This window comes from Globicephala melas, chromosome 2 (assembly GCF_963455315.2).
Source record: "Globicephala melas chromosome 2, mGloMel1.2, whole genome shotgun sequence".
NCBI lineage: Eukaryota > Metazoa > Chordata > Mammalia > Artiodactyla > Delphinidae > Globicephala > Globicephala melas.
Window position 1 is genome coordinate 93,088,414 of NC_083315.2, and position 14,122 is coordinate 93,102,535.

General features: G+C 37.4%; 1 protein-coding gene and 1 pseudogene across 1 annotated transcript in view; both read right to left on the reverse strand.

The window, feature by feature from the left end:
• Positions 1 to 633: 633 nt before the first annotated feature.
• LOC115845218 (DNA-directed RNA polymerase II subunit RPB9 pseudogene) lies at positions 634 to 997 on the reverse strand (annotated as a pseudogene).
• Positions 998 to 4,491: 3,494 nt separating this feature from the next.
• KNL1 (kinetochore scaffold 1) overlaps positions 4,492 to 14,122 on the reverse strand; it is a 56,684-nt gene continuing 47,053 nt past the window's right edge. Inside the window, exons 17-25 of the mRNA XM_030842954.2 lie at positions 12,541 to 12,618; positions 12,335 to 12,374; positions 10,897 to 10,998; positions 10,343 to 10,443; positions 7,530 to 7,598; positions 6,750 to 6,859; positions 6,427 to 6,545; positions 5,599 to 5,721; positions 4,492 to 4,882 (exon numbers count right to left, since the gene is read on the reverse strand). Coding sequence (XP_030698814.2) covers positions 4,783 to 4,882; positions 5,599 to 5,721; positions 6,427 to 6,545; positions 6,750 to 6,859; positions 7,530 to 7,598; positions 10,343 to 10,443; positions 10,897 to 10,998; positions 12,335 to 12,374; positions 12,541 to 12,618 — 842 coding nt within the window. The 3' untranslated portion in view covers positions 4,492 to 4,782. The remainder of the gene's footprint in view (positions 4,883 to 5,598; positions 5,722 to 6,426; positions 6,546 to 6,749; positions 6,860 to 7,529; positions 7,599 to 10,342; positions 10,444 to 10,896; positions 10,999 to 12,334; positions 12,375 to 12,540; positions 12,619 to 14,122) is intronic.

A 14,122-nucleotide genomic window follows, 5' to 3' on the forward strand; every position in this document is an offset into this window, starting at 1 on the left:
TAGATTGTCTTTTCACTTTGATATTCTTTAATGCACAAAACCTTTTTATTTTGATGAAGTCTAATTTGTATATATATATTTGTTGCTTGTGTAATCTCTAAAATCCCATTACCCTAATACATATAAATAAGATGTGGTATATTCATGCAATGAAATATTATTTGGTCATAAAAAGGAATGAATGAAGCTGATACATAACTTGACTGAAACTTCCAACATTATGCTAAAGAAACCAGTCATAAAATATCACATATTATATGCTTCCATTAATATGAAAGGTCTAGAATAGGCAAAGTCATAGTAATAAAAAGTAGATTATATGGTGCTTTACGATGACCTAGAGGGGTGGGATAGGGATGGAAGGGAGGCTTAAGAGGGAGGGGATATGAAGACATGTGTATGCATATGGCTGATTCACTTTGTTGTACAACAGAAACTAACACAGTATTGTGAAGCAATTATACTCCAATAAAGAGCTATTTAAAAAAAAAAAGTAGATTACTAGTTGCTTTAGGGGTAAGGTGGGTTGGGGTGATGTGAAAATAGGGGGCAATACCTAAAGGCTATAGGTTTTGCTTTTTGTTTGTTTTGCACGCAGGAACCCAGCATTTATACATGTGGGGCTGCAGGGGTTCACTCACTCCAGTGGTGGCCAAAGTGTGGGGCCCTGCACAGGTAGTGCCGGTTCATGGCGTCCTCAGCCCTGGCTCTGTGTGACTGGAAGAACACTGCCTCCTTGTGGCCGCACTTTTGGCAGCGGTAGTGCTCGGTTCCAGGCAGCATCTGGTCCTGGGACACGTCAGTGATGTTCTGGGTCAGTTGTGTTATTTTGCTGACGTAGATGATGCCCCGTTTTTCTTCTCCGGCTGGTAATCACAATTCTAGCATGCGTAGAGAAGAATGCGGTTGTCTTTGTCCCCCTTGGGTAAAACATGTTACACTCCTGGCAGAATATAATAATCAAGAAGCCTGGTTCCTAGGTCCTGTCTGTTTCCATAGCAACACCTATGGATGTTTTTAAAAAATTGTGGTAAAAGGCACAAAAATTGACATCTTAACCAATTTTAAGTGTACATTTCAGTAGTGTTAAGTACATCCACATTGTGCAATCTCTAGAATTCTTTTTCATCCTACAAAAGTGAAACTCAATACATATTAAACAAGAATTCCTCATTCCCCGCCCCCTTCCACTTTGTGTCTATGAATTTGACCACACTCAGCATCTCATGTAAGTGGAATCATGCAGTATTTATCTTTTTGTGACTGGCTCATTTCACTTTGCATAATATCCTCAAGATTCATATATGTTGTAGCATGTGTCAGAATTTTTTTCCCCTTCTTAAGGCTGAATAATATTCCATTTTATGTATATAACATTTTATTTATCCATTCATCAACTGATAGACACTGAAATTGCCTATCAGTGAATATGCTATGAACGTGAGTGTACAAATATGTTAAGAGTTCCTGCTTTCACATCTTTTGGGTATATACTCAGTAGAATTGCTACATCACATGGTTAATTCTTTTAATTTTTGAGTAACTACTGTGCTGTTTTCCATAGCAGCTGCATCATTTTATTTCCATCAATTCAACAGTGCACAAGGGTTCCGATTTTTCTGCATCCTTGCCAACACCTGTTATCTTGTCTTTTTCCCTCTTTTTTGGGGGCCGCACTGCGTGGGCGTGCGGGATCTTAGTTCCCTGACCAGGGATCGAACCGGTGCCCCTTGCAGTGGGGACTGAGTCTTAACCACTGGACCACCAGGGAAGTCCCCATCTTCTTTTTGATCATTGTGGTGGGTGTGAGTGGTATCTCATTTTGGTTTCAATCTGCATTTCCCTAATACAAATAATGCACATCTTTTCATGTGCTTGTTGGCCATTTGTGTATCATCTTTGGAGAAATGTCTATTTAAGTCCTTTGCCTATTTTTAAATTGGGTGATATGGGTTTTTTTGTTTTTGTTATTGAAGTTCTTTGAGTATTCTGGATATTAAGCCCTTATCAGATACATTATTTGCAAATATTTTCTCCCATTCTATACATTACCTTTCCACTCTGTTGATTATGTCCCTTGATGCACAAGTTTTAAATTCTGATAGTTCTATTTAACTATTTTTACTTTTGTTGCCTGTGCTTTTGGTGTCCTATCTAAGAAATCATTACTGAATCCAATGTTTTGAAGCTTTTCCCGTTTTCTTCTAAGTTTTAGAGTTTTAGCTCTTACATTTATATCTTTGATCCATTATGAGTTAATTTTTGCATATGGTGTAAGAGTCCAACTTCATTCTTTTGTATGTAGACATCCAATTTTCCCAGCACCATTTGTTGAAAAGTGGGGGTTTTTTTTGAGGTGATGAAAATGTTCTAAAATTGTGATGGTTGCACGTATCTGTGAATATACTAAAAACCATTCATTTGGGCACTTTAAATGATGAGTCAGGGACTTCACCAGTGGCGCAGTGGTTAAGAGTCCGCCGGCCAATACAGGGAACATGGGTTCGAGTCCTGGTCTGGGAAGATCCCACATGTTGTAGAGCAACTAAGCCTGTGCACCACAACTACTGAGCCTGCACTCTAGAACCTGCGTGCCACAACTACTGAAGCCGGCGTGCCTAGAGCCTGTGCTCCGCAACAAGAGAAGTCGCAGCAATGAGAAGCCTGCACAGTTCAACGAAGAGTAACTCCTGTTCGCTGCCACTAGAGAAAGCCCGCACACAGCAACGAAGACTCAACGTAGCCAAAAAAAAAAAAAATTTTAAAAATGATGAATCATATGTAAATTATATTTCAATAAAGTTGTTTTGAAAAAAAGAAAGTAAAAAAACCCCAACAACCCAGATTGCTGGTCCCCTCCCTCAGAGTTTCTAATTCAGCAGCTTTGGGGTGAGGCTGCTGCTAGTGGTCTAGGGACTATACTTTGAGAACCACTCCGTTAACTCATAAGAAGTGATAGTTTCCTAAGGAACTTCAAAATAGCTTTCTTTTACTGTCCTTTAGAGGCATAAGGATAACTATGGTTTGTACCTGGTTCTTTGATTAAGGTCCTGACATACTTTAATCTTATCTGAGTTTTCAAATAGGTGGGTGTTCCTAAATGGAGCTTTCTTTGACATATCTTCAAAGATGTATTGGATACATGGTTAAAAAAAAAAACTTCATAAAGAGACACTGCTTTTAAAATATTTCATATAATAAGCTTATTTTAATAGCACAAAAACTAATCTGCTTCCAATCAGTAGAGGAAAAACTTCCAAAGAATTTTATAAAAATAACCAATACTTTGAACAAATACAAAAGCAAATAACTAGGTAAATATTACAATTATGTACTCCAAGCCCAAGAAAGCAGAGACCATCATTACAAGCCAAATCATTCTGGGAACTGGTCATTCCAGGTTACCAAAATGCATAAAACAAAACTTCTATTTTTTAGCTTTACAGAAAAGAAATAACTCCAGTAAGAAAACTAATTTAAGTTTCATGAGAAATAGACCATATTGGTGACTTTAAAAGTTTTTCAAGGAGTTCACAGAAATAGGGAACATCTACATCTTGATTTTTATGGCAAATGAGTTTTATGTTGACTTTTGAAGCTTAAAAGACCAGTTGCTCTTTTGACAAAGTAGCTCCGAAGTAAAAGCCAATCAAAAGGGCAGATAACATCCGTGGGACCTATAGGTCTTTAAACCCCATCCTAAAGTATAATGCAAAATATTAAGACGAACTAGTTTAAAAATGCAAATATATTTTAGTTTAGGCTTCAATATAAGAGAAACAAAAATTATCATGATTAGGATTTGACTAAAGATTGGGTGAAGTTTTTTCATATTTGTCTATCTTACAGATAATACTGATCATTCAATATCAATGACGTGCTTATTTTTGTGTATGAGAAACGTATGGCTTCAGAAACCAATACTTATATTAAGTTCATTACTACTGCCAAAACTTGACAAACCTGTATTTTGGGTGTGATATTGTTTGAAGCTGGTTATTAAATAAAAGGAGACTGAGAATCTTGCTGGAAAGCATCCTTCAGAAAGACAGAAACTGCCCAGGCAGAAGGGTGTCTATACATCTTTCTGCATTTCTATATACATCTCCTTACTACCTCACAAACACAAGAACAAATTAATATATTTACATATATGTATTGGACCAAAGAGGAATTAACTTTCCCTACAAAATTATATTTATTAGGAAAATACTAATAGACACTATTTAAAAGAAGGCAAGGTCTTCGAGAAAAGATGGCAACCATTCCAATAGCTGAGTGCTATTGCTTTCTCTTAATAACATCTCTGGAATGGAGCAAAAGGAGGATGAGTGGTTGGTAGATAGACATGACTACTCCAGAAGTACCTGGTAGGCAGAAGCCAGCAACTAAAAATCACAGCCCTATATATGGAAAATGGCTAATGTTTTTGTCGGTGGTGACATCTTTTCTTATACTTAAAAGTTACTCCTTAGGGCTTGTACTGAAGCGGAGAGCACAACTTTAGTTAGGAGAAATTTTCCCTAAGTGTTCCACTACTTAAACCTTTGGTAGAAAGGTGAGTAAGTGGACAGCAGGCTATTTGAGGCCTTTCATTACTCCTGACTGTAGAAATTTAAAAACCATACAAATTAACTGTAACATCATCAGAAGAAATTTTAGGCTTCTATGACCTAAAGATGATTAAACAGCAATGGAGACTCTGACATAATATTGTTATTTAGTGTACTGTGCTTGATTTGTTACAACTGTAGTCCATGGGTCTACTGGTAGAAATGGCAGTCAGTCCTGAAGCAGATCTTGGTAAATTTGCTTGACTACATTCTTTAGGTAGTTGTCTTCCAGTGGTGCTTTAGACAGAATGGCAGCGATTTTATCCTGGCTGTAAAGAACAAAAGGTTACTTAATTTTTCTGGAAACTTGTCTTAATTTCAGTGCAATTCATATCAGAGTACAGTTTGAGTACAGTTTCTGAGTCTGCTAGGAAGCACAAATAGGTATTTCTGGAAATAGCTAGATTGTCCAGTTTAAACTGAGATTCCAAAAATAAGGCCTAAGAACCAATTCTGTATATAATTGTGAGGTATCTTGACTTAGCTGCTTTCTCTAGCTATAAATATCTGTTGGTGTTTGCTGATGGATTTGAGGTGGGCATATTCTAAACTCTGTCACTTTACAATCTGTCAGCACTGTGTCCAAAAAGTCACAAAATATACAGTAGAAATGAAATATTTTTAGGTCTGTTTCCGCAGACTAATTGAGAAAAGCACTATGACTGCACCATAAAAGTTGTTCAAATATGATCTGGACTAAGCTTATGCAGGATTTTTATCCTTCTTGATTCCTGTTTAGGTAGGGGTGTTCAAAAAGTGGAGCAAGTATAAAAAAATAGACCAGCTGTCTCCAGCATCCACTGGAGATAGCAATGAAGGTCACTGACTTTAAAAGAACAAATTCTTCAAAATGAACTCAGATAGAGGTGACATTTGGCTTTCACTATGGTCTATTCATTTTCTGATCACTTTGAGAGATCTTTCAAAAGATATAACAAAGGTAAAAAAGTAGTTGGGGGCCCTTTCCTGCTGGCCTTTTACTCACCCAATGTTTCCAAGGTGATTTTGAATAGAGAAAGGTAATGGGACAGATGGGTAATGGGCTGAGAGAGACAAAGTTATCTCAAACTTTGCAAATGCTGCTGAGCTGCAGAATAAAAGCCTCAATCTGTAAAAGACAAGATCCTCAGTTAAAAATACAAAACAAAAATAGAATGAAACACAAATACATTTTGCTTTTATACTGGCATGAGAAACTTTGGTATACATCATTTCTTGTCCTTATCAAACAAACAGAGAGTAAAACAACTGCAAAAAAGTATGATTATGGTTGTATTTTCATTAGTCATGAAACTCAATAAAATAAATTATCTTAATAAGTTTTCAACTAATTACTTACTGTTATAGATTGAGCTGTGTCCCCTAAAAATTCATGTGTTGAAGCCCTAATCCCCAGTACATCAGAATATGAACTAATTTGTAAACAGAGTCATTGCAGATTTAATGAATTAAGATGAGGTCCTCGTGGAGTAGGGTGGGGGCCCCTAATCCAAAATGACTGGTGTCCTAATCAAGAGGGAACATTTGGACACAGACATGCACACAGGAAGAATGTCATGTGAAAATGAAAGGAGCTATTGGGATTATATATTTACAACTAAGGAATGCCAAAAGACTGCCAGCAAATCACCAGAAGTCAGGAGGGAGGCATGGAAAAGATTCTCTTTCACAGCCATCAGAAGGAACTGACCCTGCTGACACCTCAATCTTAGACTTTCAGCCTCCAGAGCTGTGAGACAATAAATTTCTGTTGTTTAAGCCACCCAGTTTGTAGTACTTTGTTATGGCAGCCCTAGGGAACTAACACACTTACTCAGTATTATTCACAGCTATGTTCATTAGGTTATAATTTGGTCCCCATCGCTTTAAAAACTCAATCTCCTCTCCAAGAAGTTTGCAATGGCTCACTACCAGTGAGATTTCTTGAAGCATCTGGGAAAAATAGGAAAAAAAAAAAAAAAATGAGAGTATGAAAACATTTCAGTGTTTAGTGGCTCTTTTATAAAGAACCCCCCAAAGTTAAACAATTTAATATATTTATCATTTCAGGATACACTATTACATATATAAAATTTCAGTTCTGCTGTTTGGGACAGTTAACATAATTTTCCTTTAAATACTTCAATGGGAATTTACCTTGGGTACCTGATGCTGTGTTGTACATTTCTTCTTCCAGGATTGCCTTTGCTCAATGTACTGGAAAATAAGGTTATGAACTAAAAGGGAGGAAGGAGGAGCTTTATCCTCTGAGGAAGGGGAAAAAAAAATCAAAAGCAGAGTATTACTTATTATTCATATATTTTATATATATATATAAATACAAGCTAGAAATATTAACTAAAAATACCTTCAAACTACTAGGTGTCTAAGTATCGTCTCCATTTTATTTTCAAACACATAAATCAACATATATAGTGAACATAAGACATTCTGATATAAACTCAAGCCTTTATCACATATAGAATAGAACTTAGTTAAAAGTATAGGCTTAAATGTAACATAACCCTGAGTTTAAATTCTGGCTTTCCTTACTAGCTGAGTGATCCTAAACACAATACTTACTTCTTTTGAGCTATAGTTCCCTAACTGTAAAATGGGGAGTAGTGTTGATGTAAGTAGTACACATGCCTGATACAGAGTAAGTACTCACAATGGTAATTTGTAAATTATGGAAATAGCTATTATTAACCATTGTTCAAGATCTAGTAATAACTTTTTAAAAAAATTTCTTTTAAAACCCACCCAATATTTGGAACAATACCCAAGCAGTTTTAGGAATAATACACATTTCTAAGAACAAATTATTATTATTGTTGTTGTTTATATTTAATTTAGTATGTAAAAGAGTTCTCAAGGAGCAATATACACTTGTAAATTTCCAACAAAGTCTTGTTGGTTTAAATGTTTTGAACTTACCATCTAACAGAGATTGAAAATTCAGGTCAACAATCTTCCTACAAGCCTTGTCCAGGAAACGGAGACCAACTAGGAAAAACCAACAGAAGGATAGTATTTCTTTTTATTATCTGATTCAAAGCCACATACAACTCAGTACTTTAGAATCCTCCTCTTTCTGGGTAGCAAGGTTTTTTTCATAGGCAGCTGAAGGTTTATCCTTGAATCATATTATTCTCTGTGTATGCAAAGTTTCCCCTGAGAATGCTGAACTATATTAACTGGGCAGGCCTTTAAATGACATTTAAGGTGTGGAACATTTTTGTAATTTATCAGGGCCTCCTCCTTTGATCCCTAACTTCTGTGTGAAGATAATATTATTTTCAGGAACCATATAAAGAAAATGACTATGACCTCCCCAGACCTACTATCTTTGTACTAATACAGTGAAAATCATGTATGCTTTCAGCATTATAGTAATGAATTTTAGGTAGCCAGGAGAGCTGATTGCTCTTCCAGACACCAGTTATCTCCTGTATCTCAAATTCTGATTCTTTTCACTTTGTTGATTATTTTCTATGTATTAGGCACCGTGGATATGACAGTGAGACAAACAGACATGATCAATCTATGCTCTAAAGAAGCTTACAACTCAGGGGGACACACAGATAATTGTACTAATAAACATACCAAGAACTACAAACTATAATAAGCTCAATTAAGAAAACTGCAGGAAGCAATGAGAACACATACCAGGAGGGCAAGTAGTGGAGGGAATGAGTAAAGGAGAGTCAGGGAAAACTTTCCTGAGAAAGTGATAATTTAGCTGAGCTCTTAAAGACTATTAGTAGACATTTATTTAGTGAAGAGGAGGTGCTATGGTCTGAAATTCATAGGCTGAAATCCTAATACCCAGTGTGATAGTATTAGGAGATGGGACCTTTGGGAGTTGCTTAGATCACGAGGGTGGAGCCCTCAGGAATGGGATTAGTGCTCTCACGACAGAGACCCTGGAGAGCTAACTAGGCCTTCAGTCATGTGAGGATACAATGAAAAGTCTGCAACCCGGAAAAGGGCCCTTGCCTGACTCTGCTGGCATCCTTATCTTGGACTTCCAGCCTCCAGAACTGAACTTCCAGCCTCCAGTAGTTGTTTATAAGCTACTCAGTTTATGGTATTTTTAAAATGGCAGCCCAGAAGGACTAAGACAGGGGAAAGAGCTTCTAGGCATAAGAAACATCAGTATGAATGTCCTGAGGTAGGATGAAATATGACTGAGCATGAAAGACCATGACCTTTTAAGGAAATGAAAGAAATCCATTGTGGCCGATGTGCAGAGAACAGTGTAAAATGAGGCAGGAAAAGGAGGAAAAATTCAATTCATGCAGGGCCTTACAGGCTATATTAGTATTTTGATCATTAGTCTAAGAATAGGGGGTGCATGATAAACTTTTAAACAATCACTATTGCTACAGGAAGGAGAAAGAATTGGAGAGGAAAAGGAAAAGATCCAGAAAGACCAGCTATAGTGTTATTGTAATCATTTAGATTAGAGATGACTATTGATAGGGAGACACAAAAAAGTAGATGAATATTAAATTAAAATCAATAAGGCTTATTCATGATTTAGATATGCCTGGTGAGGAAGAAAGAGGTATAGGGACTTCCCTGGTGGTGCAGTGGTTAAGAATCCTCCTGCCAATGCAGGGGACAAGGGTTCGAGCCCTGGTCCGGGAAGATCCCACACGCCGCAGAGCAACTAAGCCCATGCGCCACAACTACTGAGCCTGCACTCTAGAGCCCGCAAGCCACAGCTACTGAGCCTGTGTGCCACAACTACTGAAGCCCACGTGCCTAGAGCCCATGCTCTGCAACAAGAGAAGCCACCGCATGCAATAAGAAGCCCGTGCACCACAATGAAGAGCAGCCCCCACTCGCCGCAACTGGAGAGAGCCTGCGTGCAGCAACGAAGACCCAACGCAGCCAAAAATAAATAAATAAAAATAAAGAAAGAGGTATAGAGTGATTCCTAAGTTTTAATTTTGAACCTGAACAGAAGTTGATGGTATTCATCAGAAAAAGAACTTTTTTGGGGGGTGCCGCACCATGCGGCTTGCGGGATCTTAGTTCCTCAACCTGGGATTAAACCCGGGGCCATAGTAGTGAAAGCTCCAAGTCCTAACCACTGGACTGCCAGGGAATTCCCAGGAACTTTTAAGGAGAATTGGGCTTGGAGGCTGGGAGATTATAAAGATCCTAAGTTTCAATTTGGCCATGATCACCCAGGGTTGGCCATGCTGAAGCTATCTGTTTCAAGAGAAAAGACCTAAAGATACTGACAGGAGATTTTAACAAAATAGCTAGGACTCTGTCAAGTTACCATATAGTGATGTCTACCTACTTTGATAAACCTACCAATACACACAGAATTTCCAATTAGCTTTTTAGGTTAACTTATATACAAAAAAACAACCAGTCAAGAATCATCAGCCATTAGAGTAAATTCTCTATCACAAAAGACAGATGGAAAAAAGGAACTCAGAGTAAACAGATATGAATAGCATGTTGATCCATTATTTTGGATAGGCAAAATTTCTATCTAATGTAATTCGACAAAGGGTAACTTTCACTAGCTGAATTTTTATTTTATTTTTTATTTAATAAAATAAAATTCTATTATCACTAATTAAAGTGATTGCCTCTTTTAATTAAGATTTTCAGCAGTGCTTTTATTATGTCAATAGTTATTATTGTATTAAAATAGAGATATGAATCTTTAGTAAGTTTAGCCGTACATTTATGTGCAGGGGAATTATCTTATTCTTGCTACTCACCTACTGGCTCTCCAAAGGTGACGGTGAGTTCTACTGTGTCATAAAGAAAGGTGAATATAGCTTGATCATCACTCCACTCAATGACATCCCATTCAGACAAGCTGAAGAGAGAATAAACAAGACAAAAAAAACACTTTTTGAGATAAAAGAAGAGAGTTAACTTCTTATACCACCTGAATAGTACCATCAGCAGCTGCTGGAGTTTTCTACTGTCTTGGGAGACAATCATTATTTTAATTCCAATATTGTGAATATACAAACTTATGCTTTTGAAAGAAATAAGAATGGACTCAATCTTGAGTTGTATATCAGAGAAAAACCAAGTCTAGGCAATATAAAATATTAAATATTTAAAAATTATAATTCCATAGCTCTCCCACCTTGTATACTTTCAGCTTAGTGTTGAGTATATTAACTTTTTTTTGAGAATGCATTGTATTATAGGTTAAAAACAGTGATACACATTACAAACACATGTCAACTGCACTAGTGGATTTAGACAACCGTGAAGGTACAGGATAAAACACAAGTTAATGTCACCTACTTTTCCTTACCTCAAATGATCCAGTAGCTCTTCAGTTCTATTTGTTTGTTTTTGCACAAAGTCTATTTGAGCAAGGGTCTGCTTTTTCTGTACCTCCAGCTCTAAGAGATTTCTGCAAATCAAACCAGGTATTTAGAGAAAGATAAGGCCACTGTTAGAGAATTCAGACTTCATTAAAAGTTTATGACAAAAAGTCATGTGCTAAATGGCTCCCCAGTGAGGTGTATGACATCCATTTTGCATTCTTAGTTTTTTTTTTTTTTAATAAGCATTAAACTAGAAGTTTGGGTCTAATTGGGAAAGGCCTAAATCAATGGCGCTCAAATTGGGATCCATGAAGATATTCTTAGGGGTTCACATGTTCTTTAGGATTATTATTAAAATTTACATTTTCATTTTGATGTTAAAAATGTAAGCATAATGTAGACCGTAAGAATGCCCAACATAAAACTGAGACATGACATAATTTCAGTGCCTGCATTTGGTTTTGTTTAGTTTATTAGAGCTAAATAGAACTTATAATTTGTTAGTCATTTTGCTAGCATCAATTTATTTTTAGCCAAATATTGATATTATCACCTGTCAAATTTACATTTTCAATTGGAATTTTTTTGGTTTTGCCATTATTTGTATTTGATTTCTTTTAGTCTTATAGTTAAATAAGATCCAGAGTATAAGACACACACGGGCTTCCCTGGTGGCGCAGTGGTTACGAGTCCGCCTGCCGATGCAGGGGACACGGGTTCGTGCCCCGGTCCGGGAGGATCCAACATACCACGGAGCGGCTGGGCCCGTGGGCCATGGCCGCTGAGCCTGCGCGTCCAGAGCCTGTGCTCCGCAATGGGAGAGGCCACAACAATGAGAGGCCTGTGTACGGCAAAAAAAAAAAAAAAAAAAAAGAAACACGTACCTCATTTTATATTTATTTATACTTAAGTGCCATATAAAAGCAGTTTAATGCTAGATTTTCTTTAATAGGATCCTGATATTTTTTTTGTTTTGTTTTGTTTTTTTGCAGTACGCGGGCCTCTCACTGTTGTGGCCTCTCCCCTTGCGGAGCACAGGCTCCGGACGCACAGGCTCAGCGGCCATGGCTCATGGGCCCAGCCGCTCTGCAGCATGTGGGATCCTCCCGGACCGGGTCACAAACCCGTGTCCCCTGCATCGGCAGGCGGACTCTCAACCACTGCGCCACCAGGGAAGCCCAGGATCCTGATATTTTACAAGCTTGAGAACTACTGCCTTGGATTAATGCTCTGTAAACAATAAATGCTTAGAAAATACTACTGACTAAGATGGCCTCCAAGGTCAAGTTCAAAGTACAGCAGAAGCTCTGACTCAGCCTTAGTCAATACTCATGCCCTCAATCTTGTCAGTTTCTGGAGGTAGGAAGTCACTTAGCCATGTGAAGTTTAGCGTATTTTCTAACACTCAAACAGAAGACTAACCTTTGAAGCTTTTCTTCTTCAGTTTTCAGCTGTTCCAGTTCTTTGAAAAGAAAAATAAATCTATCAGAATGTACACATTAAAATATTGGTACAAAAATCATCTGTTTTATTGAAAAGTCTATCTCACTAATCTTACCTAAATAAATAAATAAACTCAGAACAGGGGATTTTTTCCCCCCATTTATCTCCTTAATTAATTCAGTTACCTTTCTCTGCAGACTTCATTTCAGAATCCCACTCTTCCACAGGATTGTCTTTCTGTTCATCCTCCAAATACTTAGTTTCTAAAGTAGACAACATGCATTAGAATAACTCAGTCAAAAATAAACAACCAGAAATGAAAAGAATAGATGGTCCCCAAATGAAGTGTTAAGAATATTTCACATTCATCTTTCCCTACCTTTCCTTGCCAAAAACGCACTGAGCTATAATAATAATTTCATACTAAGACTTGCTTCTAGTGGCAGACAAGTGAACTTTGAGCCATATGGCAATGATCTCCAATAGCAGCTTCTTAGGGGACACTCTGAGATGGAAACTGTTTATATATAATTTGCATATATTAAAGTTATTGTTAGGAAACCCCACGGACTAAGCAGGAACAGATACACATATACAGACGCAAATTTACATTTTTAAATTTAATTTGTTTCTGAAACCTTGGACACATCCTTAAAAGCCTTCTCTCTCCCCACATCCAAACCCAAGTTTAGATTTTTACCTCAAAAATATTTTCTGAATCCACTTTTATCCTTTGCCACCACCAGGTTCCCTTAATATAAGCTATTGTCCTTTCTTAACCATATCAGTCCAATAACTACACTTAACTTCTTATAATTACTCTTGATCTATTCAAATCCAGTATCTACACTGCAGCCAGTGCTTAACAACCTTCAAATGGCTATTCACTGTTCTTAGAAAAACTCAAAACTCCTTAAGAGGTCCTCCTTGGCCTGGCCCCTAAAAGTGACATCTCCACTTTCATCTCAGACTGTGTTCCCTTTTGCTCTTTCTATTCTAGCACATTGGCCTTATTTCAGACCCTTGTACTTGGTATATTCTTTCCCATAGAAGGGCTTCTACCTGTGCTATTCATATTGAATAGTCGGCTCTCCCCTCCCTTCTCACTTTAACTCCTACTTATTCTTCAGATCTTGACTTAAATGCCACTTCCTCAGAGGGAAGCCTCTCCTGACCTGACTAGGTCAGATTTCTGTTTCAGGAACTTATAGCACCATGGAACCACTCTTCCATAGCAGTTACCATAAAACTATTTAATTCTTATAATCTTTTCTCAGTATTGTAATAGCAACTTGTCAAATCCAAGCATATTTGAATGTGATCTCCCATGATTTGCAATTGAAATAGTATTGTGGTTCTGTATATTATGTTTAAAAATTAAAGTATGGAAACCTTTCTTTGTGTATAAATGTTTGAATTAAAAGAAGGTAATGGGGGACCTCCCCAGTGGTCCAGTGGTTAAGAATCTGCCTTCCAACACAGAGGACATGGGTTTGATCCCTGGTCAGGGAACTAAGATCCCACATGCCGCGGGACAACTAAGTTTGCACGCCACAACTAGAGAGAAGCTCACACGCCGCAACGAAAGACCCTGCATGCTGCAACGAAGATCCTTGTGTGCCGCAACTAAGACCCGACACAGCCAAATAAATAAATAAATATTTTAAAAAAAGAAAGTAATTGAAGTATTGATAAATGAAAAGAAAAATGCTCCACGAGGGTATAAAGTTTTGTTTTTAATCACCATAGTACTCTTAGCACCGAGCA